Source organism: Ciconia boyciana, chromosome 1 (genome assembly GCF_034638445.1).
Source record: "Ciconia boyciana chromosome 1, ASM3463844v1, whole genome shotgun sequence".
NCBI lineage: Eukaryota > Metazoa > Chordata > Aves > Ciconiiformes > Ciconiidae > Ciconia > Ciconia boyciana.
The window spans coordinates 122,656,750-122,684,423 of NC_132934.1; the positions used below are offsets into that span (position 1 = coordinate 122,656,750).

The 27,674-nt window shown below is 41.7% G+C and overlaps 2 protein-coding genes across 5 annotated transcripts in view; one reads left to right on the plus strand and one right to left on the minus strand.

Annotated features, from left to right (window-relative positions):
- HSF2BP (heat shock transcription factor 2 binding protein) overlaps nt 1-764 on the minus strand; it is a 34,947-nt gene extending 34,183 nt beyond the window's left edge. For 3 of the 4 annotated variants that reach the window (XM_072847448.1, XM_072847455.1, XM_072847440.1), the window contains exon 1: nt 279-764. In XM_072847448.1, the coding sequence (XP_072703549.1) occupies nt 279-314 (36 nt within the window). In that variant the 5' untranslated portion in view covers nt 315-764. The remainder of the gene's footprint in view (nt 1-278) is intronic. The other variant, XM_072847462.1, reaches the window with a different exon arrangement.
- RRP1B (ribosomal RNA processing 1B) lies at nt 603-26,605 on the plus strand. The gene is made up of 16 exons (XM_072847427.1): nt 603-1,060; nt 5,617-5,699; nt 6,613-6,670; nt 7,398-7,483; nt 8,518-8,579; nt 10,809-10,938; nt 12,400-12,464; nt 12,954-13,117; nt 13,686-13,780; nt 14,613-14,710; nt 15,208-15,227; nt 15,685-15,810; nt 16,607-17,343; nt 21,158-21,304; nt 22,055-22,121; nt 23,247-26,605. Exons 1-16 carry the CDS (start codon nt 928-930, stop codon nt 23,435-23,437), a joined length of 2,262 nt encoding a protein of 753 aa, XP_072703528.1. The 5' UTR covers nt 603-927; the 3' UTR covers nt 23,438-26,605.
- The last annotated feature ends 1,069 nt before the right edge of the window (nt 26,606-27,674 follow it).

The window sequence follows — 27,674 nt, forward strand, 5'->3', positions numbered from 1 at the left end:
CCCAGGGGCCGAGCTCCTGCATGCCTCGTACAGCCAGCTCCCCAGCGCTAGCGCTAGCCCTGCCCGGCCCGGCCCGGCACTCCCCGTCCCCCCGCGGAGCTCCACCGCACAGGCCCCGCCATCACCCCCTCAGGGCCCCACGAGGCCCGGCGGGCAGCGCTGACCGCCACGCAGGCCCCCCTTCTCCTCCGGGGAGCCGACACCCCGCGGCCGGCTCCCCCCACACCCCGACCCCGGGGCGGGCAGGGGCGGTCCGGCGGCCGGGCCGCGCGCGCTACCTGCGCATCGCCAGCGAGGCCGGCGCGGCGCCGCATGGCGCCAACGGCCGCGGCCAGCCTCGTGCGGGGGAGTGAGAGCGGGAAGAGCGCGCCTCTGGCGTCACGTCCCGCGGGACGGGCGGGGCCCGGGGACCGCGTGTTGGGCGGGGCCTGGAGGCAGGGTCGGTCCCACCCCCAGGCCGGAGCCGCCGGGGGCAACCGGCCACCGCCCTGGGGACGGGCCGAGGCGTGAGCCCGGCGCGGCGGCGCCCATGTCAGGACAGGGCTGCGGGGAGCTGGAGACCGGCTGGGCAGGGGCTGACGGCCCCGGGGGGTGACATGGGGTCCTGGGCCGCGGGCAGCGTGTGGGAGCCCCGGGGGCCCGGGCAGGTGCTCCCTTTGCTTGCTTCTGTCCCGTTTATACCGCAAGTTTTCAAACCGTAGTAGCTGCGTTTGAGGCGGCGGCCCCGCACGGCCCCCAGCGGCCACCTCAGGTACCCGGCGGGACGGGGCCGCTCCCTCCGCCACGGCACCGCCCTGGGATGACGGCGAAGGCGGGTGACGGGGGAGTCGGTGACGCCATCAGGCGGCGCCCGGCTCTGCGCGGCGCGGACAGACGGGCCCGGACGGGACGGGACGGGGAGAGGGAGAGGGAGAGGGAGGAGAGGCCATGGCTCCCGCCGCCGTGCAGCCGCCCGAGATCCAGTTCGCGCAGCGGCTGGCCGCCAACGAGAAGCGCATCCGGGACCGCGCCCTGAAGAAGCTGCGGGGGTACATCAGCGTCCGGACCCAGCGACCGGCCGGTACGGCCCAGCCCGGCATGGCCCGGCACGGCGCTGCCTGGGGGCGGTAGGGCTGGCGGGGCTGTAGCGGCGGGGACCGGGATGGGGCCGGTGGCCGGGGCCGGCGCCGTCAGCGGCGCGGCGCGGGTGAAGCGGCGGCCCCGGCAGGGGTGGGGAGGCACGTGTGGCGGACAGCCGGGACCCGCCTCCTCTTCCCGGCCTCGTCCGTCACCGCGGGGCCGCCACCTGTGGGATCTTTTGGGGGTTTTTTGGTTGTTTTTTTTTTCCTTTTTTTGGTTGGTTGGTTTTAATTTTTTGCTTTGACGCCTGTGTTTCATCACAGGAAGTGTTTGCCTCCGTGACTCCGCAAGCGCCGAGCACGCTGCCGGCAGCCCTTAGAGGAGCGGAGGGCCTTTCGCATCCTCGCCCATAAAGTTTCCCCGCGGTTGCAGCGAGCAGGCTGGGGCACGGCCCCGGCTCAGGGGGCTGGAGGACTCGGGGAGGATCTGCTTGGCCCGGGGGGGGTCTTGCTGCCGGCAATAACGTGGCCGGGATTGGAGCGGTGTAGCTCAACACGCTCATTCCCAGGAACAGAACGTTAAGGCACTGAGCTGAACCCACCCTGGTATATGGAGCGTGTAGTTTTGTTTTCTGCTATGCTGCCTGGTGGGGTGGTGGCTGCCTGTTTCTGTGGGTGATATTCAGGAGCATTGGAGGGAGTTGAGGAAAGCTCAGGAGTGTTTCAGCACTTGTATAAATGCAGTCAATTCTCTTACCCATTCAGATTATCTGGATTACCTGTTACCTCCGCATTCACGATATCAAAAGCTTTTTTACAACAAGGTTTATTATCCTACTTGGAGCTGTGTACTGCCACCTTAGAACCAAGAGTCCAGTCCATGGGCACTTCAGGGGTGTCCCTGGAGACAGCTTGTGCCCAGCCATGCTAGTCTGAAGCTGCCTGCACCTGAAGGTGCCTCCTGTGTGCCCTCTCCTCATGGACACAGGTTATAGGAGGCTAATGAGGTCAGTCGTAGCATTGCGTGAACGCATGGATCCAGTTCAGTAAACCTTCCTGTTGGAGTGATAAGGAGCACAGTGCAGAGATGCCCAAAAGGTTCTGTGATGTTTCTAGACTGCTTTTTCCAGCACGCTCTGTTGCAAGCTGGACACAAAGCCAGAGGGAAACTGGTCATGAGCATTTGCAGAGCGCTATGTCTGACCTAGTAAACCTTCCTGCAGCGTTTGGGAAAGTGGTACTGAGCTTTATGCATACACACTCCTTTGGCTTTGAGGGAGCCAGCCTAGACCTGGCACCCCAAAAGCTAAACTGAAACTGGAATGCTGGTTGAACCCGAGTTGAACCTTGAAAAGACACTGGGGAATAGATGTTATTTCTTCCCTTTACCCTCTTCCCTTTCCAACTCATAGTTGACCCATTAGCCACATTTGACAGAGCGAAGAGCACATAAGAACAGCCTCACAGGGTCAGGCCAGAGGGTCAAATAGTCCATTATCCCAGTTCTGACAGTTACCATAGATCTAGGAGATACCTAGGGACTAGTAAGAGCATGCAAGTGTACATTGTATTCCTCCCAAGTTCTTTCTGAGCCCCCGGCTGTTTTTAGCTCTGGAGATTTCGTAAGCTGGACATGGCTTCTCTGTGTTCAGTAGTGCTCTGTGCATCTCTTTGCAAAGTGCAGATTCCTTTAAATTTGTGGAAGTAGCCTGCCAGATGGACAGGAATGCCCTAACCGAAGGAATAGGTTGCAGGTTAAGCTAATGCCTTAAGATATTAGGAAACCACCACAGGGAAATTGTCAGTTGGGATGTGAACCTTTTGCGTGTTAAGGTCAGCCCGCCATAAAATGGAAATGAATAGGAAACAAGAGTGACTAATTTCCAGAGCTCTTAGATTTACTTACTGTTACATACTATTCAAGCTAGTAATATTAAAACAAAGGTTAACTTCCTTGGACTTGGAGAGAAAGCCTTATGTTCAGGAGAGAGATTTTTTTTTTTAAGTTCTTTATTAATAAGTAGTCTTATATCCATCCAGTGTTCTGGGAGAGATGAGGCTCACATGTTAGGTAACCCAGCTAGATACTCTAACTTGAACAGCTGAGAACATGCTAACTTTTAAAAGAGGTGGTGGAGTTCACCTGGCGTTCACCTCAGTCAAATGTTTCATAGGTCGGCAGGACTGCTCAGTATGGTCTGTGCTAAGGCTGAATTATGGGTCATGCTGGGGAAACTTCTTCAAAGACCTAGAGCTTTTAATTTTCAACAGGAACTTAAACTCCTCAGAAGGCACAGAACTACTGAAGCTCTGAAGTCGTTGTGTGTGCAGACGAACTTGGATGAGCACGTTATTCCTTGGAAGTGGTCCTTTCTCTTTCGTATTAACTCATTCTTCTTAAAATCCTTACCTTGAAAGAGAAGAGGATGCTGTACTGGGCTGATAATAGGAGGGTATCTTTATGGAGACAATCAGTAAATGATTTGGTGAAAGAATAGTAAATAAAAGCAACTTTTGGTAAATGAGGAAGGATTGCTGGGTGGTTTCCTGACTGACACAGCTGCACTTACCTGGGCCCAGATCTATAAAGGATTTATGTAATTTCTGCTGAAATAAGCCCATGTGGATCTGGTCCTTGGAGATTATCTAGAATGGGAAAAATTGCAACAATTTTAATGATAGCAATGTCAAAACAGCATAACTCCCAAACAGAAATGCTAACAAGGCTTGCATTAAAGTAGCATGTCTTCAGTGAGTGGTTGTAACATTACTAATCCAGGCTCTCACACTGTACATGGGGACAGAGTTACAATCCAAGCACTAAAACCAAAATGTTTCTCAAGGTAGCTTTAAGGTAGAGAAGGCCTTCAGTTTTGCACACTGTGGTTGCTAATACTATAGATTCAGGTTTTAAAATAACTTTGCTTGAATGATTATCATTTGACAGCTGTAGATGGCAGAGCACATAAAGTTGAAAAATGGAAAACCCAATCTTGAAACTACTTTTTGAGTGACTAGGGTAAGAGACTTGCTCTAAAACCTTTTTATCGGTGTCCTTTGTCAAATGGACAAAGGACTGCCTAGGACACTTAAAAAAGCCCTCAATGTATGAAAAGCAACCCCATGGAAGTCTGTGTTCCCTAGACAGGGAAGAACTCTTCAGCCATCTTTATAGGTAGCAGCAGACATCCCCTGGACGTAAGCCTTCTGTCTGATGCCTCTGTAGAGTTAGTGCTGCGTGTGAAGTTAAGCCTGCTTCTTACTGCTACATACGCAGCATATAATTCTGTTAAGAAATGTTATTAATTTTAATATTTCAATGAATATTAAATCAGTGACTCAATTTGTTTCATATTTAATCTTAATATTACTGACAAATTTAAGTTAAATTCGTAATTAATGCTTAATATTACTAGACATATTGTTTCCTACATAGCGTTTTGCATATTTCTTTCACTTAGCTCTACTTCCTTTCTTTTTAACCAAGCGTGACTGTAGACGATTTAACCAACATGTTTACCATTTTTTTGTCTGAGTGCAGAACGATGCAGTAGTGATAACTGCATTCAGATCATTTGTCCCAGGAGGAGGTACTCAATTGAGACGTAGCACTGGGTCTCAGGCTTTTTGATTGGCAGACCCCTGAAAATTTTTCAAATGTGAGAGTGATCTTTTCGGAGCAAATTTGAGTTTACTGACGATGATTACCTTTTTAACATGATTTTTCTTGAAATTACTTGAAAGTAATTAATAAGCCATAATTTTAAAATAGCTGTAGTACATTATTGTAGCTACCTTGTGACAGTATGCCATTATAATTTTACTTCCCAGAAATGTATTTGATGTCATGAATAATCCTGTTTTTAAAATGTTCTTGAACAACTATTACTGATAGTAAAATTTTATTTTCCATGTAGTGCTTCCCTTCTGTAATGTGTGATTTTGACTAGAATGTGAATTTTTATACTGTTAATAGTGAAAATATTCTTTACTGTTAAAATTCAGATGATACTGTACATCAAGACTAACTGCAATGAAAATATTTTCATTATAGTTGCTCAGGCTCTTTGATTATGCATTTTAATATGGAAATAAATTTTTTGACTGCTAGAAGCTTATTCTGTCAAAACAAGCCCCTAGTAAGGAACAAAACGATTGCTAAAGTGAGACTTTGTTTAAAAAAAAAAAAAAAGCCTTGTCAGTTATGTTTGAGGATTTGCACATCACCTCTGTTGCAAAATTAGATATGATGCACTTATTAAAAATATCTCTCAGACTTGGTGCTAAAATATGCCAGATTTATCAGAATTATCTTAGTATTCATCTCATCTGTGATTTCTTTGAAATCTTTTTTACTTTGATACAAGATAGAAGCTTACTAGGATCACTGAACTACTACAAGTTGCCTTCCAATTAGTGTGCTTACAGTAGGAACCAACGTTTTCCCAAGAGAATATAACAGAAACAAAGAGGAAAGCAGGGAACAGAGGGAACTGCATGAAAACATTTTGATGGAAATGTGTGATTTTTGGTTTTCACTCAGACTTCTGTACTGTAGGTGGCTTCAGCCAGGAAGAACTACTAAAAATATGGAAGGGCCTGTTCTATTGTATGTGGATGCAGGATAAACCTCTGCTACAGGTATAGTAACTGGTTTTATATTTGCTTGAGTGAGTATCTTCTAAAATACACTATAGGGACATACCAATTCAGAATGGTGACAATTACCTTAGTGAGTTTTGCTCACTTTTTTTTTCTTCCCCTGCTGCTCATATGTGGCATGTGCAGGAGAGGTGACTCAACAGAAGCCTAAACGGTATCATGTTTGGAGTCACCCTCTGAATGGTAGGTGTAGCTGTTTACCTTCCAAAACCAGAACTGAAATATATACTGTTACGAAGTGCGTTGATTTGGTGGAACTAAAGCAGTAACAGCAGGTTGCCCTTAACTGCAACTACAACGTACGTTTAGTTAGCCTAGTTTGAAAGTTTCACACTGCCTTTTCTTTTGTTAATTCAGTGGCACTTCCTCTACTACCAGCTTTGTCTCTACTACTGACTTTTGTCAACTACTGCCAGTTTGTCTCCCTACATTCAACAGATACCAGTTTTGGAGTACCTGATCTTAGTAACCTCACTTAATCAGTTTTCAAATCACTTGTCTGTTTGCATGAACAGGGTTTCTCTCGCATATAGCACAGAGAGCTCCACCCACAATTAAACTATATGAAAACAGTACCCCTAAAGTTTTACATCATTTGTTAATTCAAATACATGGGATTTTTCTCCTCCTAATTTAATTTTGTCTGCTGTCAAAAAGATGATTTGTGCAGAGATGTGGTGAAATGAACAGCACTTGATACCCTTGAATCTTCTTTTACAACTGACCTAATCCCAGTGGAAGGATAACTGTAGTACTAAAGCAGCTGTTAAGAGGATTTTTTTAATTTTGAGGGATGTTTCATGATAGTCATACTTCTTGCTGTTTTCTGGTTGCATGTTTAGTGAAGAGACCAAGCTCTGAAACGTGCTATACTAACTATATTTACTTTTAGGAGGAACTTGCGGACAATATCTCACAGCTTATCCATGTGATTCAGAATACAGAGGCTCGTAAGTACTATATCATTATCTAATGCTTTGTAAGGTACTTTCACCTTTGGTGATTTTGAGGCCACGATCACAGTGCCAAAATAGAGACAGCCAGATAGGGTTGCTGCTTTGGGTTTGTTGGTTTTGGGTTTTTTTACCCAACTGGTGTGTGTGATTGCATTAAGGGAAGCATGAGATGCAGTTTGTTTCTGGTTGTTGCAGGGGAAGAGTTATATCTCCAGTGTGATAAAGGTGAGACTTTGCAGGGTGGTTAGCAAAGCAAACTTGTCCCCTTACTTTGCCATTCTGCATAGACTTACTTGTTCTGTGTATTTTCTACTCAAAACCAACCTTGTTTCATGAGCTGTTAAGCACCTGGTATTCAAAATGCACTTGAAATAGAGTGCTCGGTCAACGCCAGAATTTGCATGGGTAGGAATGAGTGCAGAATGGATATTTTGCTCCAACTTGTGTGTATATAACACAAAATAGATACAAAGCTGTCCCTGTAATTACACTGTCTTTAAAAGCAGCTGTGTGCCTTTTCTTGTGTTGTTCTGAAGTTTAATTGACTTGTCCTTGTACCTGTCTCAAGCATGTCTTCCCTTAGCTCTATCCCTGTCACTAGGCAAATGCCTAGGGAAATGCATCCCTTTCTCACATTGAAGTGATTTCTTGAGATTCTTTTAGGTCAGCAAAATAAATTGTTGTGCCAGACGCGCAGATACTTTTTCTTACTCTCTTACAGGACACCTGTTCATTCAGACATTTTGGCAAACTATGAACCGTGAATGGAATGGGATAGACAATCTGCGTCTTGATAAGTACTATATGGTAATACGGACTCTCTTGTAGATCTTTTCTGCAAGAAAAGATGTGGTGGTGGTGTGCTGGAAGGCAACTTTGTCTGCATATGCATTTATGTATATTGTAAGCAAAAACAAGTGACTATCTTCTTAAGGCATTGCAAGAGATACTTATTTTAAAGGCTTTCACTCACCACTGCAAATCTAAAAGCCATTACGGTTTATGTCATGCTGCAAGTGCTTTCTTGTTTGCCTTCCTTTATAATATAGTGATGTTTCTCATTGATTTCTGTATGGAATATAAATACTGTCGCAGAGGACACTGCATTAACATCAGTTATTTAGATCAGACTGTTTAAAGACTTTTTATGACACTGTATAAAGTAGTTGTCACTAGAACCCCAACTTTCCATCACTGAAGTATCCACTGTAGTACATTCAGCTATCAGAATTATTTCTATAGGAAACACTATATTAAAACAAATAGTAAAATCAGTGAGAGAAAGATCTTAAAAGACCTACCTTTGTAAAGAACAAAATCACATTAATCTTCTTATTTGAAAGAAGTTAATTGCAGACACATTCACTGCTGTTTTTTGTTTCTCAGTGTTAGCAGAAACCAGGTATTTCAGTAAGTGAAGTGTTTTGAGCCAGTTTAATGTAGCTGTTTTACATATGGCTGTCTCTTAGTGCAAGTTCAAGTAAATTAAATTATTATTGTTATCATCTGTCCTGTATTGTTGTCTCCAGTTTAAGCTGTGGGGTTTTTTAGATTTGGCAGCACTTAATTAAGAAATCAGGGTGACAGAGCAGGAGAAAGCTGTATAGTAGAAATGGTCATGGATTTTTCAGGGCTTAGGATATGAAAATAGTTTGTCTTTTGAGCTTCACAGCATCCTTCTGTTGCTTGACATGATAGACAAGTCTGTCAAAATGTTCATATGAGGAAGCTTTCCACCTCGTTGTGCTACAAAGAGGTTTACTAAGAAGTCTATTCATCTTACAGTAACTCCTTTATCTGTTTTCATGAACAACACTTATTACAAATTTTGTACTTTGCAGCTAATGCGTATGATTTTGAGGCAGTCCTTTGAAGTGCTGAAAAGAAATGAATGGGATGAAAGGTAAGCAGATTTCTGAATGTAGTTGCATCATAAAGAAGTTGGCTGATTTACCTTTATCAACTATATTTTCATTTAATAGATCCTTTTTCTCCATAGATGGTGCTGTCATGAAGTCTTCACACTACGGCTTATTTGTTCTTCAGATCACTTATGATATGTAGTTTAGAAACAAAGTTAGGTGTTACGCTTCATTAAGTTAAATACTTAACTGCATTAAGTTAAATATTTAACTGCAATCAATAACTCTCATGTTCACCTAAGCCATTTAGTGTGTGTTTCACAGAGATTTGAGAAAGTAATTCATATGTGCTTATGAAAAACCTGAATGTGGGAGCTTGTCGTGTGGTATTCCAAGCAGTCGTGAAACCTGAGGGCTCCAAATTTATAATGGAGTTTGCTAGATCTGACTGATTTATCCAGGAGAGCTATCAAGGGAATATCACCTGTAGAGAGATTAGACAGGAAACCTGCATCCCAGAAAATACAGAAGAGGAATTTTTTTTTGGTTGTGTTGTTTTTCTGCTTGGCTGTGACCTTTTTTTAATTTTTATTTTACTGTGTTTAATCATGGTGACTTGTCTTTTGATAAGACAGAACTCCTGAATTGTAAACTAGCTTCTTGTTTGTTGTATACATCAGTGGTTTTGTTTGTATTTCTTCCATATTTTATCAAATGGCAAGTAATTGCAGTCATCTTGCTCTGTCTAGAGCTCTTGTGCCACTTCTAAGATTGCTCTGTGTTTAAACTGATGAAGAGCTTTAAGTCTTTTAATTAAATGTGCTTGATAACCTAGTGTTAAGGTTATTCTTTCTCTCTCTTGCCTTCTGAAATGTGGAATGCATACAGGCATGTTTTTGTGGAAATAGAAAGGAATGCAAAGCTAAAGTACACCCCGTCACCTCTGTTCTACCCTAATTTTGCATTGGGTAAATGCCCACAGATTGAAGAGATGAAAATGCTCCATGACAGGAACAGAAAGTGCAGGAGGAGGTTTGGTAAAGCCGAAGCCCTTCTTCCCCACACACATTCCCATGGCAGAGACATGGTCACCCAGGGTGATCTCTGACAAGGTTTCTTAGAGCTTTGGCCTCCCTTTTTCCAGCCTCACTGGAAGGATGGCCTGGAGGCCCTTCACCCCCAGAGGAGGTAGTGTGGGAAGAGAAGATCATGATTCCTTTCTTTGCAGAGTGAGGGAGCTCAAGAGCTGCCTTTCCCTCTTAAGTGGAGCCTAGAAGCTGCCTAGCATGTCTTCCATTTCTCTTTTCTTTTAAAATGCTTTTGAAGAAAGGAGTATTAAAGTAAAACTGAAACTATCTTTATGGTTTGGGAATGCTTTAAATTCTCTTTGGAACTGGAAATGTTTGTTCTGGGCAAAATTGCAGGAGTTCCCACAGAATGCCAGGGGAGAAAGCATGGAATATACAAAGCTTCATTTTCCTGAAAGACAGTAAGGATAGGCCAAAAAAAAAGTCCCAGGTGCTGCTTAAATGCAGCAGTGACAGCATGTCTCCTTAGCCATGTCACTCCAGCAGTATTTGTTAGTACTCAGAAGTCAGTAACAGAACAGAGCCACAGTCCTGCTTGTACACAGCTCAGTCACTTCTGTCTTGAGCTATTGGGATGATGATTTTTTTTATGCCTGGCTTAGCCCTTCATCTGTTCTTCAGTGTAATTGTTTTGCTCTAAGGGACAGTGGATAACATGGTTTAACGAAGACAAAGTCTGCACAGTTGAAATGAGTTTGAGAAGGATCAGTATTAAATTTAATCCTGGGGTGTGCACCAAAAGGAAAATAGTCTCATAAAATGGAAGGGTATGATGTGTTGCCCATCAAAGATGGATGAATGCGACAGCTGTGTCTTCGAAATGCCCTGCTCAAATGGCAGAATCTCTCCTCCTACCCGTCAATCATACGGCATAATAAACTTCAGTCCAAATTAAGGGGTGAATTTTAAAACAGTGATTTTTCACTGTAGCAAACTGCATTGAGTGGATTGTCTGATGCTACAAAATCATCTAGACTGTAAGGAGTTCTGATTATGGATGGATTTTTTAAAAAGTTTGCTTTAAGATGTGAAAATTGGTCACTGGATTTATTTCTTATGAGTGTTGGACAGCCGTCTTCACTGGTAAAACTGTGCATGACTAGAGTTTGTTTTCAAAGCAAATAGAACATGAGCAATTTAATATGAATATCTTGTTCTTTTTTTTCTCTTTTTTTTTTTCAGTCTAATTGAACTATTCCTGCAGCTACTAATGAAAGAAGTTATGGATCCAGACAGCAATGCTCCCACTGGGATAAAGTTACATTTCATTGATATCTATCTGAATGAGTTGGCTAAAGTTGGTGCAAAGGAGGTTAGAAAATATGTTGTAATTTTCTTCCTGATTAATGTTAACTGTGGCATGCAGCATTTTAGAAGAAATACAATTTTTAGATTATGTTTTAACAGTTTTAAATGTGATATAGCAACATTGAATAAGCATGAAGAAAGTGACTTATTACAATTTACGGTTTTACTTTTGTTCATGTCTTAGTGTAGATGGTGAGAATATAGTAGTTTCTCTCAAGTTCCTGAGTACTGGTATATTGGTCCAAATTGAGGTTGGAAATAGTGATGGAAAAGTTATACCATTCTCATTTGTTTGTTTCAACAGAAAGGACTTAGAATCTTTTCCCTTGTGTGAACATGTTTGCCAGTCTTTGCTTTTGCAAAAACTGACATAAAGCCTGCTCTTGGCTGATTGTATAATACACCTAAGTAGAGGAAGAAAGTGAGCTTTCGAAGTTGTCTATTATTTGCTTATTGCTGGCTTCAAACATTGTTGCCTGTGCATTGAGCAATTTACCCTCTACATCCAGTTGTTCATTTTGCTGATGACATCTGTCTCTCTCTGCTGTATATTGCTGTTTCAGTTGCCCTTAGTTTTGGTTGATGTTACAGTGCTGCAGAGTTTTGCAGCAACTGAAAGCCTGTTACTGCAGCTGTTGCTGCTGAACTTCTTCCAAAGAGTCTATCTCCTGTTACTCCACTAGGGCAAGCTGCCCCCTGCCCCACACTTCGTTCCAGGCTTCTGCTCATTTACCTCCTCTCGTTTCTGGCATCTGATACGTCTCCTCGCAATGGATGAAGCTGTTAGCAACTTTCCATTTGTATTCTTTGCAGTCAGTACTGAAAGCAATCCTGCCTGCAGCTTTTGTGGTTCTGTATTGTGGAGTGTGAGAGAGAAGATGTCTGCACAAGAGAAGTGCCTGCACTTGGAGCCCAAATACTTTCTGCAGCTCCACAGTCACAAAACCCTCATTCCATGGCTAAGCCACTCACAGGAAGCATGGGGAATTAGTCCCCTAGACTATTTGAAATCACAGCTGATGCTCATAAATTGAATTTAGGGAAGGATTTTTATCTTTAGTACTACTGACAGTGTTTTGGTCCAAGCGGTCCAGTTAAGAGAAACACAGATCTTATCATGTCTGCTACAGAACTTCTTTGTGAAAGAGCACAAAATTATTTAAGTTTTCTCTGCCTCATATCTAAAATATCTAAAATAAGAAGCTTTGTTATATTTCTGTACTCAGTAGATTAAAGTTTGCAAAGCAGTCAACATTTTTATAATGATTCCAGGGAATATCTGGAAGTTAGTGGTAGCAGTGATAACACAAAGTCACTGGATACTTCTGTCAGTTGGAATTAGACACTATGCTGAAAGACTTTAACTTCTTAAAGAAGATCCCCCTACACCAAATATTCAAGGAATTTGAGTGTACACATACAATATTTACTGTACTAATTATTTTTTTTCTTTCTAATAATACAGCTCACAGCAGACCAGAACCTCAAGTTCATTGAACCTTTCTGCAAAATTGCTGCCAAATCAAAGGAGTAAGTTTAATGAAAGGATAAATAGTTTTTTAAGAATTAAGAAATTCTGCATATACCACTCCACATGGTAATAAATGGATTGAAGAAGTGTCATAGTATAACTTCAGAATGTAAAGAAAGAAGGATATTTTACTAACAGTGTGCACAGTCATTTGAAGATAACTTGTGTTTATCAAAGCTATAGATAATCTTCATGGATTTATAAGAACTATATCAGCCTTTGTCAGTTGGTTTGGTGATATAGAGCAGTATATAAGCACAGTGAAATTTAAGAGGGGAACATTGGTAGGACTCTATTTGGATTAAACGACTGCTGTTTAGGAAGTATCAGGTTCACTTTCCTCATCTGGAGCGCTAGATGCTCTTCCACTTTCTTCTTTCTTACCCATTTTCCCTGTATCCCTCAAATTTCCATTTTTTTAAATGTGAGAGGGGAGGGTGTGTATGCTTCTGCGTTTCAACTCTCATCCCTGCTCTCTTGTAACACAGTCGATGTGTGCTGCATGCCGTAGCCACTGGTATCTTTGAGATCATTGTGGATCAGTCCCCCTATGCCATCGAGGACCTAATGAAAGAACTGGGTAGCATCAGTGATGAGGAGGATGTGTCTGAAGAAGACAAACAGGAAAATGAAGAAGTGCTTAAAACTAAAGGTGAGGAGGGAGTTCTAAATGGCCTTGGTAACACTTGCTAGGATTTAAAAATCTGTTTCTTAAAAATACATTTCTGCTCTGAACCAGTCAAACACATGTTCAAGGTGCTGTAAGGATAATTGTGTTTTCCTCTCTTCCCTTCACATGTGCTTAAACAAAATGACTGCAAAAATCAGTGGCCTCTCTAAAACCAGGCAATAACAGCTTTCTGCAACAGTGCTAGATGATAACCCAGTCTGGCTTTTGGCTCTTGGATGCCCAAAACATTTCTGAAGAAGATGAGGTTTTGGCATTCTGTGGGAGTCTTACATTTAAAAAAAAAATTAAAGAAGTTGAGCAGGAAGGTTTTCAATCCAGATATACTCTGGTACAGAGGCAATTTTTTAAAAGGCTCAAGATAATGCCAAAGTTGGGTATTGCATAATGGTGACATAAAGTAGTTAAATCAGTCCAGGCTCACAAGATCGCGTGAAGAAAAATGCACCTGATCTTCCGTCTATCAGAGTAGTGTGTGCTATCTCAGTTTTTGCAAACTAAACATTAATAGTCAGTCTTTTTTTTATAATAGCAGACAGATGTTTGTCAAGAAAATCGGCACACAGCTCTGAAAAAACAGAGGATGTTCATGAAAATGCTGATGATGGTATCGGTGCTGTTCTTCAGGTTTGTGGCTTGCTTGCTCTGTTATTGATACTGCCCTGCTGTTTTCTTTTTTCCTATCCCTGTCAAGAGGTACAGAAGTAAAGGGTGTTAATTGGATAAACACATTACAAAATTTTAATCTCCTTCTGCTTTAATGTAAGGTGGTATTTATGTAATGTGTACTCTGTGAGTAGTTGATAAGAAAATAAATCCATGTCTAAATTCTGAATTCTTCTTTCCTCTCTCCCATACCTTCCTTTTTCTGCTCCTCCCTTCCTGTTTCAGGAGTTCAAAAATGTATGGCAAAAGCCAAGTCACTGTGGGTGGTGAAGCAATCAGCGTAAGTTTCATTGACAATAAGAGCAAAAGTAGTGGATGATGGAATACATGGGAGAGAGGGTAACATGTTGCAATTTGGGTTTTTTTAGACACTCTTCCAGTGCAGTGTAGTGTTTTTGACAGATCCACCAATCAAACACACATGCAGGTAGATATGCTTCATGCATCTGTGGCTTTTAAGCAAGAATTAGGACATGTCACACTTTAAATCTGATATTTAGCTAAATATTTGCAGGAGTTTTGAAGCTGGTTGGCTTCTCTCTTGAGTAAGAATTAAGGTGAGGAATGTTTGAGAAAGTGATAACTGAGTTTAACTGTTCTGTTAATGAAGCAATCATCTGTAAAAGTCAGTATACATGTGTAAATTTCAACAGAGAAAAAATACTTTGGGTTTAAAGGAAGTGGCTGTTTAAAGGACATGTATGCTACTTGAAGTGTGGATAACAAGTCGCATTGGGTTATCTTGCATGAATAAGCTAACTAAGAAAAGCTGTATCATACTTTCCTCCAACAGTTTGATTATAAGGCTGTTGCTGACAAACTCTTTGAATTGGCGAGCAAGAAAAATACACCTTCCCTTAACAGAAAGCGTCTGTACAAGCTGGTCAAAAAGTGAGTTCTGTTGAAATACACCTTGCATGTTCCACCTTGTCCTAAACAACTTTTACTTTGCTTTCTTCCCACCCGTCCTTGTCCTGATGACAGTGTCACGAGAGCAGGCTTGTCTCACAGCCCTGGATAACCTGCATAAGGTGCCTGAAGCCTGTGCTACTCATTGTACTCATTGGTACTAGACAACTGCAGCTAGCTGAAGTGTATCTACACTGGGTGGATTTGTACTGCAGGCTGTGACATACAAATTACAGATATAGGAGAAGTGTTAAATTGCTCTTTTCTCAATACTTTCAGTGATTTGGTTTGAGTTTTTGGATTTCTGAGGCAGATCTCTTCTGGAATGAGCTCTTTGTAACTTCCTGTGTAAAAGATGTTGTTCCTATTTTGACAAAACTATAATAAGTACAGTGATGCTATGCTGCTAGTATTATTATTGGTACTAAACCAGTAATACTAATTTGCTTTTCCTTCTCTCCCTTCCACTCCACCTCCAGGTTCCAGGACTTAGCAGAAGGTAAGGACTGAGCAGCATATAGAGACAGTAGTTTCTTTCCGTTAAAGGATATATAAAGTTCCCATACAATCTGTATTGCAAATCTTTTTTTCTTTTTTTTTTTTTCTTTTTAATGTGTATTTCAAGGATACTGTTTTGGGGGTTTTGTGGGGTTTTTTTAAATTTCATTAAGACACATTACATGTTTTTGGTGAGATGGCCAAATCCCCTTCACAATTTGAGCAACCCTGTACTTTTTCCTTAAATGCAAGATTATTATTTTTACTTAAACAAATAGGAATCACTTGTATGATTTTCTTTTGGGTTGAGTGAGGAACAAGGAGTTTATTTTCTTTCTGTGGGAGTTATGCTGTAGACAAACAGCATAACTGTTCATAGAAATAGAAGTAGAAACATAGAAACTGTTCAATAGAAAATACTGTTAGTTTTCAGATACCTTATCCTTCCTCCTCAACAGGAATCTTCCCCCAGGATTTTCCTGAAGATGTTTCTACAGACGAAGATGATGATGAATTCAGCAGGGGAAGGCGAAAGAAAAAAGCTGTCAAGCCCTGGGAGAAAAACAAGTTGGAAAAAGTAGACGGTAAGGCAAGATCAACCTGTGGAAGAGAGACAATCTGTAGTCACTTGTGTAATTTGGCAAAGTATCAGATACAAGCTGATCTGAAGAAGGCAAACCTGTTGTTCAGGATGTGCTGATTTGTATCATGTTGCAGTGAAGGTTAAATGTGAAATTAAGGTCTCTTTGAAAGTGGTGGTAATTTTGTTACCAATTTTGAGGCAAGAATCACCTCAAAAATTTCAGTCAAAAGCAGAAACGGAAGCAGTTGTTTGCATTGCTCCATTGAGCAGTTCCATTTACTGTAGGAAAAGAGAAACATATCAGTCCCCTTAAAATAAGGTGACTGTTAGAATATAGGAATTTGGGGATGTTTCTGGAAAGGTGGAGAGAGTTACTGAGACCCACATGCAAGTATCTCTAGCATCATGGTATATATTGCCATGGCACAAGCCCAGTCATACCCAAAAATACCTCACCAAACTACTGAACCCCTGAGTTGCCCTTCTGATGGGCTTAACAGGTGGGTAATAACAACTTTTTCTAGCAATATTACTATACAAAATAGGGTTACTGCAGGGAATGGCTTAGATGTTATCTGTGACAAGGCAAAATCAGCAAAATATTAATTAGGCTAGGCATCAGAGGAATGTAATGTCCTGACCAGCTGTAATAGTAAAACTGTTGTGCTGGCTGATAGCAGAAAAGTGGTATGCCTATCTTAAAAGAAAGGAAAAAAAATAGAATAGAATTCAGTTGTTGTAAGTACTTTTGTGTTTCACATGTGTGTTATATGGCATTCTTTTTGGGGTGGATTTAGAGGATGAACAAGAGATGTCAAGTGCGAAGGAGGCATCAGTTCCCCAGAAGAAGAGGAAAAAAAGGAAGAAGAGGGACAGCCCAAGTGCTGATTCTGGAACAGCTGATGGAAATTGTGAGGAGGGAATAGCTGAAACATCTGGATTTAATGTTTTTAGCCAGGGAAAGGTGCCAGAAAATAACAAGGAAGGGAAGAAAAAGAAATTGCTAGTAAATGAGGCAAATGAGACCACAAATGTAGCAACTGACATCAGAGAAAATCACAGTATCTCTGCGCAGAACAGTCTGACTGACTCAGAACAGAGTAAAAAGAGTCAGTTGAAGAAAATGAATACAAAATTGCAAAATGCTCCTGTAAAGCCAGTGTGTCAGAATGGACCAGCTAATGCCAGTGAGGCAGAGGATGTCAGCCCACCTGTCACACTGTTAACGCCTAAGGTTGTGAAAAAGAAACAGAAAGCAGGGGCTGTCTTGGTGAATGGGGATACCCTTTTGCAGCAGACTGACGTGAATGCCAACAAGGAGGGCTTGCTGGGGACCCTGTCAGGAGGTGCAGGCTCTGAATCTGTACCCTCCAGAAAGGTCAAATTGAAGACAAAGCTAATTGGTTTGGAAGGGATGAAGGTCTCCAGCCAGAAAACAGCAACCTTGAAAAATAAGAGAAAAGTAAAAGAGGTGTTAAACTCTGTCGAAGCCAATGGAGTTCTGGAGACTGCATGCAAGAAAAGCAGGAAGGGGGTATGTAGATCTCATTCTTTTCTCTGCCTTCTTCATGAACTGCCAGGCTCATTTGCAAATTTGGCTTTAGCTTTCTGAGTGTGGGGCTTCATGGGCAGGCTGCATGCTGATGTCATCATGCATTGTCACCAAAAATAACTCAATTCCCCAGAAATCCACACCCACCACCATGGTCTTATGCCTTCCTGTGCAACGACACTAAAGCCTGCGCCAGCTACTCAGCTGAAAGAACTCATCTAGCTGAAGCTTGGGTTGTTGGGGTATGGGGTTGTCTTTTTTTTTTTCTTCTTCTTTTTTTCTTTGGTCCCTGTGTTAATTATTCTTTTGCATGGGGTCTCTGGTTGAGCTTACAACATGTTCACAAAGGGCATGTTTTGGCAAAAGGATGAGAGTGGGAAGGTGGAATATTCCTTTCTCAGCAGCAGCACAGACTTAGAGTAGTATAAGCTCCTTGTGAAATTGCCCTCAGCAATTCCAATAGTGGCTTCTTGTGCTAGCTCACTTTTCCATCTTAAATTGTTAGTGCTTTATCAGGGGATTACTTGGGGAAAGAACAAACAGAGAATATATTATCACATTTATGAATGGTCCAGTTTCTTTAAAAGAAAATGCTGTTGTTTTGCTAGGAAGGTATGATTGTAGTCTTCTTCAAAAATTTGTCTTGCAGTTTGGGAAGAAGCTAGTTTTTCCCCTCTCTGCCTCCCACCCCCATTTTCTTCTTGGCAATGAGTAGAATAGGGTTGATTTTACTCAACAGTTTGAGAGTCAAGAGGCATTTTGCACCATATATTTTTGGTAGCGTGGCTAAGAGAGACAGTGCAGGGGTTCTTTCCTCTCCTGCCACTGAAATTCTTTTAACTGCTCATTTTCTGTGTGTATATTCACTCTGAAACATTTAGGGGTTCAGTTATTTTGTTGGAAGTCTTGCTGACATTCTCACTTTGGTGGAAAGAAAATTCAGAAAGCGTAAATGAGATTCAGTATACAAAACAACTCCATCTTCCTCTGACTAAAAAGTGCATGTTACTAGCCTATCAATTCACCTCTGTTTGACTTAAGTTTAAAACTGTATGATTAGTTAATATAGGCTCATATATTAACTCAATATAACCACTCAGCCCTTCAAGGGAGAAAAAATGCATTTTGAAACATTGCTGAAATAGTGTTAAAATAATTTTGACATTTTCTCTTTTTTTATGATAAAGTACTGAGAGGAAAGAACCAAAACATTTCTCTCTCCCCAGTATGAAAACTGTGTTTTTCTTACTGCAGGGCTTCCCAAGTGGGAACCGTTGGCTTTGTCTCCTGTTGCCTAAAGATTCCGTGTTGCATACCTCATCTTTCTTTGTCTATAAAAGCTTAGTTTCTAAGAAAATATGATTATGCCACCACCATCTCTGTTTGTAAAACTTTGCTGCAACTGACCAACAGGTTCAAAGACCTGGAATAGATTTAAGATGAAATTCCTGCAAGCTTCATGGAAATTAGTTGTTGGCACAAATTGGTGTAGCCACTGAGGGAAGGAGAGCAGCATGACCCTAGCACTTGTCTGTTGGCTGGCTGGCCAGTCAGTGCATGGGCTAGCGGGCCACTCTTCCCATGTGTAATTCCAAAGAAACTACAGCAATTGCTGTTTCTTGCGCAATCCAGGTAGCTCTGCATATATGTGTGGGTGCGGGGGGACGGAGACAGGGAGATAAAGTTGGGAGTTGCATCAGGAGGAAAATGAGAGTATTGGTATAAGAAAGAAATGAGCAGGGTAAAGCTAAAATGCACAAATGTGGAGGAAATTAGTCTGTGCTAATTTTGTTTTCATTGCTTGAGAAATAACATGTTGTTTTATTTCCTGGTTTTAGATATGTAATACCAGTCTTGTGCCCAGAAATCATGAGGGGCATGTTTTGATTCTTGATTTCAAAGACAACACACACCCCCAAAGAATTAGCTTCAAATATTGAGAGGGAGGAAGAGGGGGAGAAGGGGAAAAAACAGACAAGGGGATCGAATTCACTCTCAGTAAGTTTGCAGATGACACCAAGTTGGGCGGGAGTGTCAATCTGCTTGAGGGTAGGAAGGCTCTGCAGAGGGACCTGGACAGGCTGGATCGATGGGCCGAGGCCAATTGTATGAGGTTCAACAAGGCCAAGTGCTGGGTCCTGCACTTGGGTCACAACAACCCCATGCAACGCTACAGGCTTGGGGAAGAGTGGCTGGAAAGCTGCCTGGCAGAAAAGGACCTGGGGGTGTTGGTTGACAGCCACTTGAATATGAGCCGGCAGTGTGCCCAGGTGGCCAAGAAGGCCAATAGCATCCTGGCTTGTATCAAACATGGTGTGGCCAGCAGGACTAGGGAAGTGATCGTGCCCCTGTACTCGGTGCTGGTGAGGCCGCACCTGGAATACTGTGTTCAGGTTTGGGTCCCTCACTACAAGAGAGACGTGGAGGTGCTGGAGCATGTCCAGAGAAGGGCAACGAAGCTGGTGAAGGGTCTGGAGAGCAAGTCTTATGAGGAGCGTCTGAGGGAACTGGGGTTGTTTAGCCTGGAGAAGAGGAGGCTGAGGGGAGACCTTATTGCTCTCTACAACTACCTGAGAGGAGGTTGTAGAGAGGTGGGGGTCAGTCTCTTCTCCCAGGTAACAAGTGATAGGACAAGAGGAAATGGCCTCAAGTTGCACCAGGGGAGGTTTAGCTTGGATATTAGGAAAAATTTCTTCACTGAAAGGGTTGTCAAGCATTGGAACAGGCTGCCCAGGGAAGTGGCTGAGTCACCATCCCTGGAGGTATTTAAAAGACGTTTGGATGAGGTGCTTAGGGACATGGTGTAGTGGTGGACTTAGCAGTGCTAGGTTTACGGTTGAACTTGATGATCTTAAAGGTCTTTTCCAACCTAAATGATTCTATGATTCTATGATTATTTCACAGTTGTTCCCAGAATTCAGAAAGCTAAGAGACTTATGCTTTTTTACTTTATTTAAAGCAGAAGTGATTTTCAAATTAAAGAGGCCATATCCCTGGACATTTTCCACAGCACAGCTGCGAACTGCTTTAGGAATTTCATCTGTAGGTTGATGAGAAGTATAGCTGAACTTCCCCTCACAGTAGTCCACAAATATGGGGGGCCCATAGGCAATAGGTTGGAAAGCTCTGGAGTGGTGCATTTCATTAGTGGCACTGCCAGTACAGGTCCTCAGAATTCCCTTGTGCTGGAGAGAAGGATTGCTTTAAATGGCAATACTCAGTATGAATTTGAGGCAGCAAACTAGTAGCAATACAGACCAACCGGATTTCTGAGAGTGTACACAGACTTCATATTCCACTTTTTTTTTTCTCCAAAGTCTCCATCTTAGCCTAAAGCTGAGTTTATTCATTAGTTGTGTATCTTATCCATCCAGAGGTACGACAGAAGAGATTTTGCTTAAAGGCAAGAAAAAAAAAAACCATCAGCGCTTGTGTGCAGGAGAGCTGGGTCAATTGTAAGGCAGCCTCATGCACATAAAGAAAACATCTTTGTTTGCAGTCTGACGGGCCAGGCAAATGTATTACAAGTTCTTTCTTCTTTGCTTTGCAATGACCTTCCTATTTCTGTGCAGAACCTGCCTTAAACTTCTGTTTTCGGTCATGCCAACTGCAAAATTAACTCCTGAGAGTTAACCATGATGATTAGCTTATGTGAATACCAACTAGCTCGCTCTCAGCTGTGGCAATATTTACAGAAGCTGCCTGTGGTAAGCTCTGAGCACTGCTTGCTGTAGTAGGTATAGTTAACTACAGTACTTTTGTACTGAGAGCACTTTTGCCTTTCCCTCCTTTATAGGAAAGCAGTGCTACTCTATCACCATTAAAGAAAAAGAAAGCAAAACCAGGAAGTGATTTTGTAAAATTTGAAAAATCAACTTTACCAAAGCCAGTATTCTTCAGGAAAGCCAGAAGCACCATCTCTTCCACCAGGGCATCCATGCAGGTAATGTGGTCTCACAGATGGCAGCTGAATCTGGGCACAGGTCTCTTCCCAAGCTACCTGCCCAAGCAAAGGGCATGACCTCACTCATGCTGTCTTTTCCACTCTGCATTAGTCTCCTAACACGGGCAGATAAAACTGGAAATGCTGTTGTATTTCCTTGTAGACAGTCACATATGGCTCCAGAGTTTCAGAAAATGAGTTGTAGACATCTTTAAAGTCTCTTCTTCCTTCCCCCCTGCTTTCAAAAATACCTTCTTGTTGAAAGGACACCATTCAGAACCCGTTCATTTCACAAGAAAGCAAAAGCATAAACTGACTTGCAGTCTTGCTAAAGGACTTTGAGCCTCCACTTCTTGCCGTTTGTGGAGGCTGGCAACAGTACAGAGCTTCAAAAGACTACCCTCTTTTCTAAATTTTTTTGACATATAGTATCTTTTCAAGCCCTCTTTGCACTTTGAGGCCTGAGTGCAGTGGGGCCAGTGTATTTAATACACAAATATCTTCTTGTTTTGTTGTCGAATTACGTAATGACTTTAGGGAGCATATGTGATTTCTCTACAAATGGAATACGTTTGCTTTTGGCTAGAAAAACAGTGCTGTCTTAGCAGGGGTCAGTGCTAGAGGATTGGGGGAGTTCTAAATCAAATGAAGGAAGTAGGCTGCTTTGCATCAGTTTTGATGGGATGCACGTAAAAGAACTCGTAGCACTGCCTCAGAAATCTTATTTAATGTCTTTATTTTGCTTTACAGCTGAACAAGCTGCAGTCGTCCAGCTCCAAAAAAGTCACGTTTGGCTTGAATAAAAACATGACTGCTGGTGAGTCTAATACATCTGTGTGTTTCCACAGTCTCTCTTGTAGCCAAGGAATGGGGAAACTGTACGCACTCATACACACCTATACTCTTCACCTATCTAGAAAAGGATGATTCTGATCCTTTTCTGCCTCAATATTTGTGTGCAGTTTATAAACCACCCTCAAGTTCCTGTCCAGAGGAGGTGGTAAAGTTTAGGGCACTGGGCCCAACAGCTAGACTTGTGCGATTCCAGGGTGCTCCATTACTGACTTGCAGATGGAGCCTTATAGATAGAAAACAGTGCAGCAGAGCAACAAACTCTCCTTCCTGAGCCGCCTGTTTTGCAGGGCACCTCTTAGGGAAACGCATGCATTTCAGTCTTCATTAATCACTTCTGTTTCGCAAGACAAAGGTGCTGCTATGCTGATGAGCTCAGGCTGTATGATAGCAAAGTTTCAGTTTTATCTTGGCTGCCTGGTGGTTTATTAATGGTAACGAGTAGATAAATGTCAGTTCCGTTCTGGATCCCAAATGTAAGCAGACAGTGTTTTCCCTGATAAATAAATGTCTTGCACTGTAGCATAAAAGTTTGTTCCATATATTAATTCAGCTATTCTTTTTTAACTCTCTGCAGTGTGCTATAGCCCAAGTTCCAATGGAGAATAGTAGGCTTAGCTATATGTCTTTATGTTAATATAACACAGCTGCATAAAGAGAAACAAATGCCTACCTGCCGGCAGAAGGGATAACCAAGAGTGTCTAGAACAGTGCTGTTTAACAGTCAGAGTAGAGCCACTTCTTACCCATCGTCATCTTTTAAATTAAAGTGTGGTGTTCTTCAGGATAGCTGGAACACCTGTTTCTGAGGAGTAGGCCCAGAGTCTCCGGTGGTCTGTGAAACCATGGGGAATGGTTCACAGCCTCTCTATGGATTGCAACAGACCCCATTCTCAAAGGGACTCTGGTAAGAGATGTGCTTCACCACCATCTCTCCATTTTTTTGCAAAGTCTTAGGCTTCTGATCCTTAGTGATGGACTTAAGCATCTAAGGCAGACTTCCAGGGCTGGACAATTCCACAATTGATTGACGGGCCCAATTATTCCAGGAGTTGTATTTCTTTTAACTTGTTTGCTTTTTTCCCAACAGAATTTAAAAAGACTGACAAAAGTATATTAGTGAGCCCAGAAGGACCCTCCCGTGTGGCTTTCAATCCTGAACAGAAACCTCGTCATGGGGTGCTGAAGTCACCCACAGTTACCCCAGCAGGAGAGCCTCAAATGAAGAAACCATTTACGGTATCAGCTAAGAAGAAACCAACTGCTATGGACTTCTTTTAAACCAACAGATGTGGCCTACTTTTGTACAGGACATTTTGCTAACCTAGAATGTTCTCTGGAGGTATTTTGAACTTCTTTATTTTTTTAAGTTAATACAAATTGTATATATAATTCTGATTGTGACCTGGGTCATCGCTATTTTGACACCACTTCAGCTGTATATTGAAATACTTGTTTTGTCTATTTACAGAAAAGAAACAAAATCCAATCTCTGCTCAGGTTTGGTCTACAAAAAGTATGGTCTCTGCCCATGTCATTCCTGAGAGACTTGTTAATTTAATTAGGAAATGTTCAGAGTTTGATTGTTCCAGTGATTTTTTTTGAGTCAGTTTAAGAAAACTTGCACTTCATGCAATTTAAGTGTCTTTCATTGGACAGGGCTTAAAATGGAAAAAGACAATGTAGATTTTAAACCTCCTAGTTGTTCACGTATTTTAAAATTTTACCCCATCATTTTTTGTGTGTCACCCTTGGCATCCTGTTAAATCTTCTTCTGGAAATAATGATTACCTCATGTCTCTGTTTAATAACACCTGGTCTTGGGTAGCTTTACAGATAGTAAGCAAGCTTTCCCTGGGACAAGAAATGCCTAGCTGCTCAAGTGGTCACTGTTGCAAATAAACCTTCACAGCTGGTTGCCTGCTGAGTTGGGAACAGTCACCACATTATTTTCAGTAACACAAGTGCCAAAGCTGGCTTACACTTGTCATATTGTAAGCTGCCTTCTTCTATTTACTGTAACTGAAGTAATGCTCTCGCACGGGAGAAATCTTTGCTATTTCCAGGTCTTCCCCCCACCCCCACTGCTGTCTTTCCTGAAGGTCTGACAAGACTTCTAGTTTTCTACTTTAGCAGCTGGTGTCACCCCATTTTACCAGAACTCAGATCTCATTCAATGAATGAACCTCTGATTGTCCTAGAGTGAGTTAGATCGGTATAGTGCATCTTTGGTTAGGACACACATCTCTCTCTAAAAGCTTTGGTGCCTCTCAGTACAGGGTAAAACTTTACAGCCCAGACAGCTTGATTTTGGTTTTGATGTAGAACCAGAAGAATTCTTTCTGCAGCATTTCCTTGCGTTAAGTTTTTATTTGGATATTTTATCGCAACTGTGCATGTTTTGTTTTTTCTTTGCTTCTTTGGTAAAGAATGAGGTGTACTTCTGTGAGAGACCATTAATGTATTCTGAGGGGGAACTGTGAGGAAGGGGAGAGCAAATGAAAATAAAAATGTTTTTTATACCATTGGAAGATTTGAAATCTTTCTTTGAAAGTTTTGCTTATGTGAATAAGGCAAAGGCTTTGCAGCAGATCTCTACATTAGAGCTCAGCTTCAAAGCACAAACTGGTGCTAAAGCAAAGCTATTCATGAAGCTTCCCACCAGTTACTTCTGTGATCCTGTAAGAGAGAGGGTAGGTCTGCTTCATTACCTTGCCATATGGTAACTGGTAAACATTTGGCTACTTCAGCCAGCAAAATTAAATTTTGTGACATAATATATTTGCATACTTCGATACTACTTTTTACCAGTCTTTGGTGCTGACCTCTGCCAGATCACTCCCCGTAAGCAACTGGATTGAAACTGCTCTTTCATGGCTCATCTAGAATTTCTTCAAAATACTTGTGTACTTGTAGATTGCTGATTGGTCTCAGTTGCTCAGTTCTAATCCATGCCAGTTCTTGTGTTAAGTTTGTGACAGTCCATGGTTTGTGGTACTGTCAGAAAGTCATTTTGCTTGTCTTCTCTCGTTTAAAGTGAAGGACTGAATTTTATTTGGATTTGTTTTAATTTGTATTCGTTTGACTGATCAGTAAAAAACTCTGGAGAATACATCTGATACTTGCTGTTTGAGCAATTATTGTTCATTTATTTTTTAAAAATATCTCATTGTATATTAGCATAATACATTTTTTTGACAAGACGATGGTAAGTAGGATTTAACAAAGACTGTTCAATATGTTGTACTGTTTATCTTGTACTGTGGGTGAGAAGTCTCTTGTGGAATATGCATAAAAGCATTTGTATGTGCATGGTTGTTAATGCATTAGGTTGAAGATGCCATACTCCTCCAAGGATATAGATGCAAACAATCAGGTGGATCTGGTGTGCACAGAAAAATCCAGGATCAGGGTGCATTGGGGTTTGGTTTTGTTTGGGTTTGGTTTTAATACATATAACCTGTTACGGAAATGTATTTAAATGGTTGTCTGGATCTTTTTCTATTGGTTGCGGATCCATTGAACCTGTTGCTTGTCCAAATATTTTGTTGCCTACAGTGCTAAATGCAGAGGGCAGAAATGGCAGTTGGTTTTTTATAGAAAATTTTAGTGATGTGATTGCTTGTTGGGATTCATGCATAATCCATCTGTGCCATGAAACTGGTGGAATGTTTTGTAAATATATGTCTGTTGTGTGTATTGTCTTCAGTGGTGTCTGGAATTTCATTCAGGACAACTTTACAAACAAAAGCCAAGCACTGTCGATGCAGTTTGATCGGCATTGTTGGGTTAAATTGAATACATTGCCCAAAATATTTGGATAGTGACAATCCCGATAAATGTAGAAGACAAAAAAAGGAGAAGTAAATGTGACATCTGGGATATCCACTGCACAGGCACAATGGTACTGTAAGGAGAGATGTATCGATAGGAAAAGAGAAAAGAAAAACTGATCTGACTTGCTTGATGTTGCTTCATAGGTTTTTTCATAGTGTTATTCCAACTCTACAGCTGCCAGTCATGCTCTGTCTGGGTCAAAGTAAGTTAATGTGGCATACCTTTTAAAGGACAGTATTTTGTAATGATTGTCTCTACATTTTTGTTATGAATCTGATCAACTTTGTACTTCACAAGCTCTAATAGTTTATAATTCTTTATAGCTTCAAGAGAACTCAAAAGCACAAAATTAATTCAGCAAGGCAAAAAGTTGAAATTATATTTAAATTATTGGGTATGCAAGATCTTTTATAGTCTGTCAAAGCTATGTGACTTGGAAAGCATCAAATGCCTTTTTTGTCATTTATTTCCTGTGCTTAGACTTAATTACAAGCAGAAAAAAAAAATCCATGTGTCATTTTATGTACTTCTGCAACAGCATTGTTAATACAAATTGAGTGTCTAAGCATTACATCATTTAGTCTAGTCCAATAAACCATCTTGTTTTGTGAACATTGTATTTCAGGTAAATCTGTAAATTTGAGGGGTGGGAGATGGGAGGGTAGCATCCGGGGAGGCCACTTGAAAGTACAAAGGAAGTTGTTCTTGCATGCGTGCATGTGCTCTCTCTCTCTTTTTATTTTATTTTATTTTATTTTTATTGTATAAATAACCAAAACTGATGAAGACTCAGACACATGTCAGAAGTGAGTAGGGTTGTGATAGCATACACCTGTTCATACACCTTGAGCTTCTGACCTTTGTAATTGGGCCATAGAGTAGATGCCAGCAGCTGAAAGATTGCTCAGGAGAAACTAAGTAGATCACACACAGTCATCCCTTGACAATTAAAATTGGTAACTGAAGTGATAATGTGGTGAGAGGTGTACTTGAAAGGTGTAATTGTGCAGGTGCCAAAGTAGGTAAGATATGGGCACTCTGAAAGACGTTTAGATGTTCATTAGCAGTAGCACGCCACATGGAGTTATGTACATACAGGAATCCCGCACAGAGTACTGTGTCTCCATCTCGGGTACTGACAGGCCCAGCAACTGCGCAGGATCAGTGAAAAAATGAATCATGTTTTCTTGACAGGCACAGAATTTTCAGAAATGCAAAAAACTTTATTCAGACAAAGAAAAGTGACCTATCCACAGCAGTGGCACTAGTAAAATCAAAACAAAAATTGTCAGGTAAAATGAAAACAGATTTCCTTCAGAATGAAGTCCTGTAAAAGTGACATTCTTGTTACATGTTTAAAAAAATGCACACAGCTAAGTTCCTAGATGGCAGTCTGTTTTGACAGTGTTGAAGACCATAGTCATTGCATATAACTGTAAATTAATGCTGCATGTGCTTTCACTATAAATGATGTCGGGTGGAAATCCCCATTTATAGTTTAGCTGTGGGGCCAAGATATGACTCACTGTGGTACCTTATGCCACCTTCACGCTGTGTAGGATCTCAGTCGCTCCAGTGGAGTGCTGTGCAGCAAAACTTGTGCTTGCCCCGAACGCACTCCAAGGGATTGTTGTAAGATTCGGTGCTCCTCATCGTTCTTCATGGGATCCATGCAAGCAGG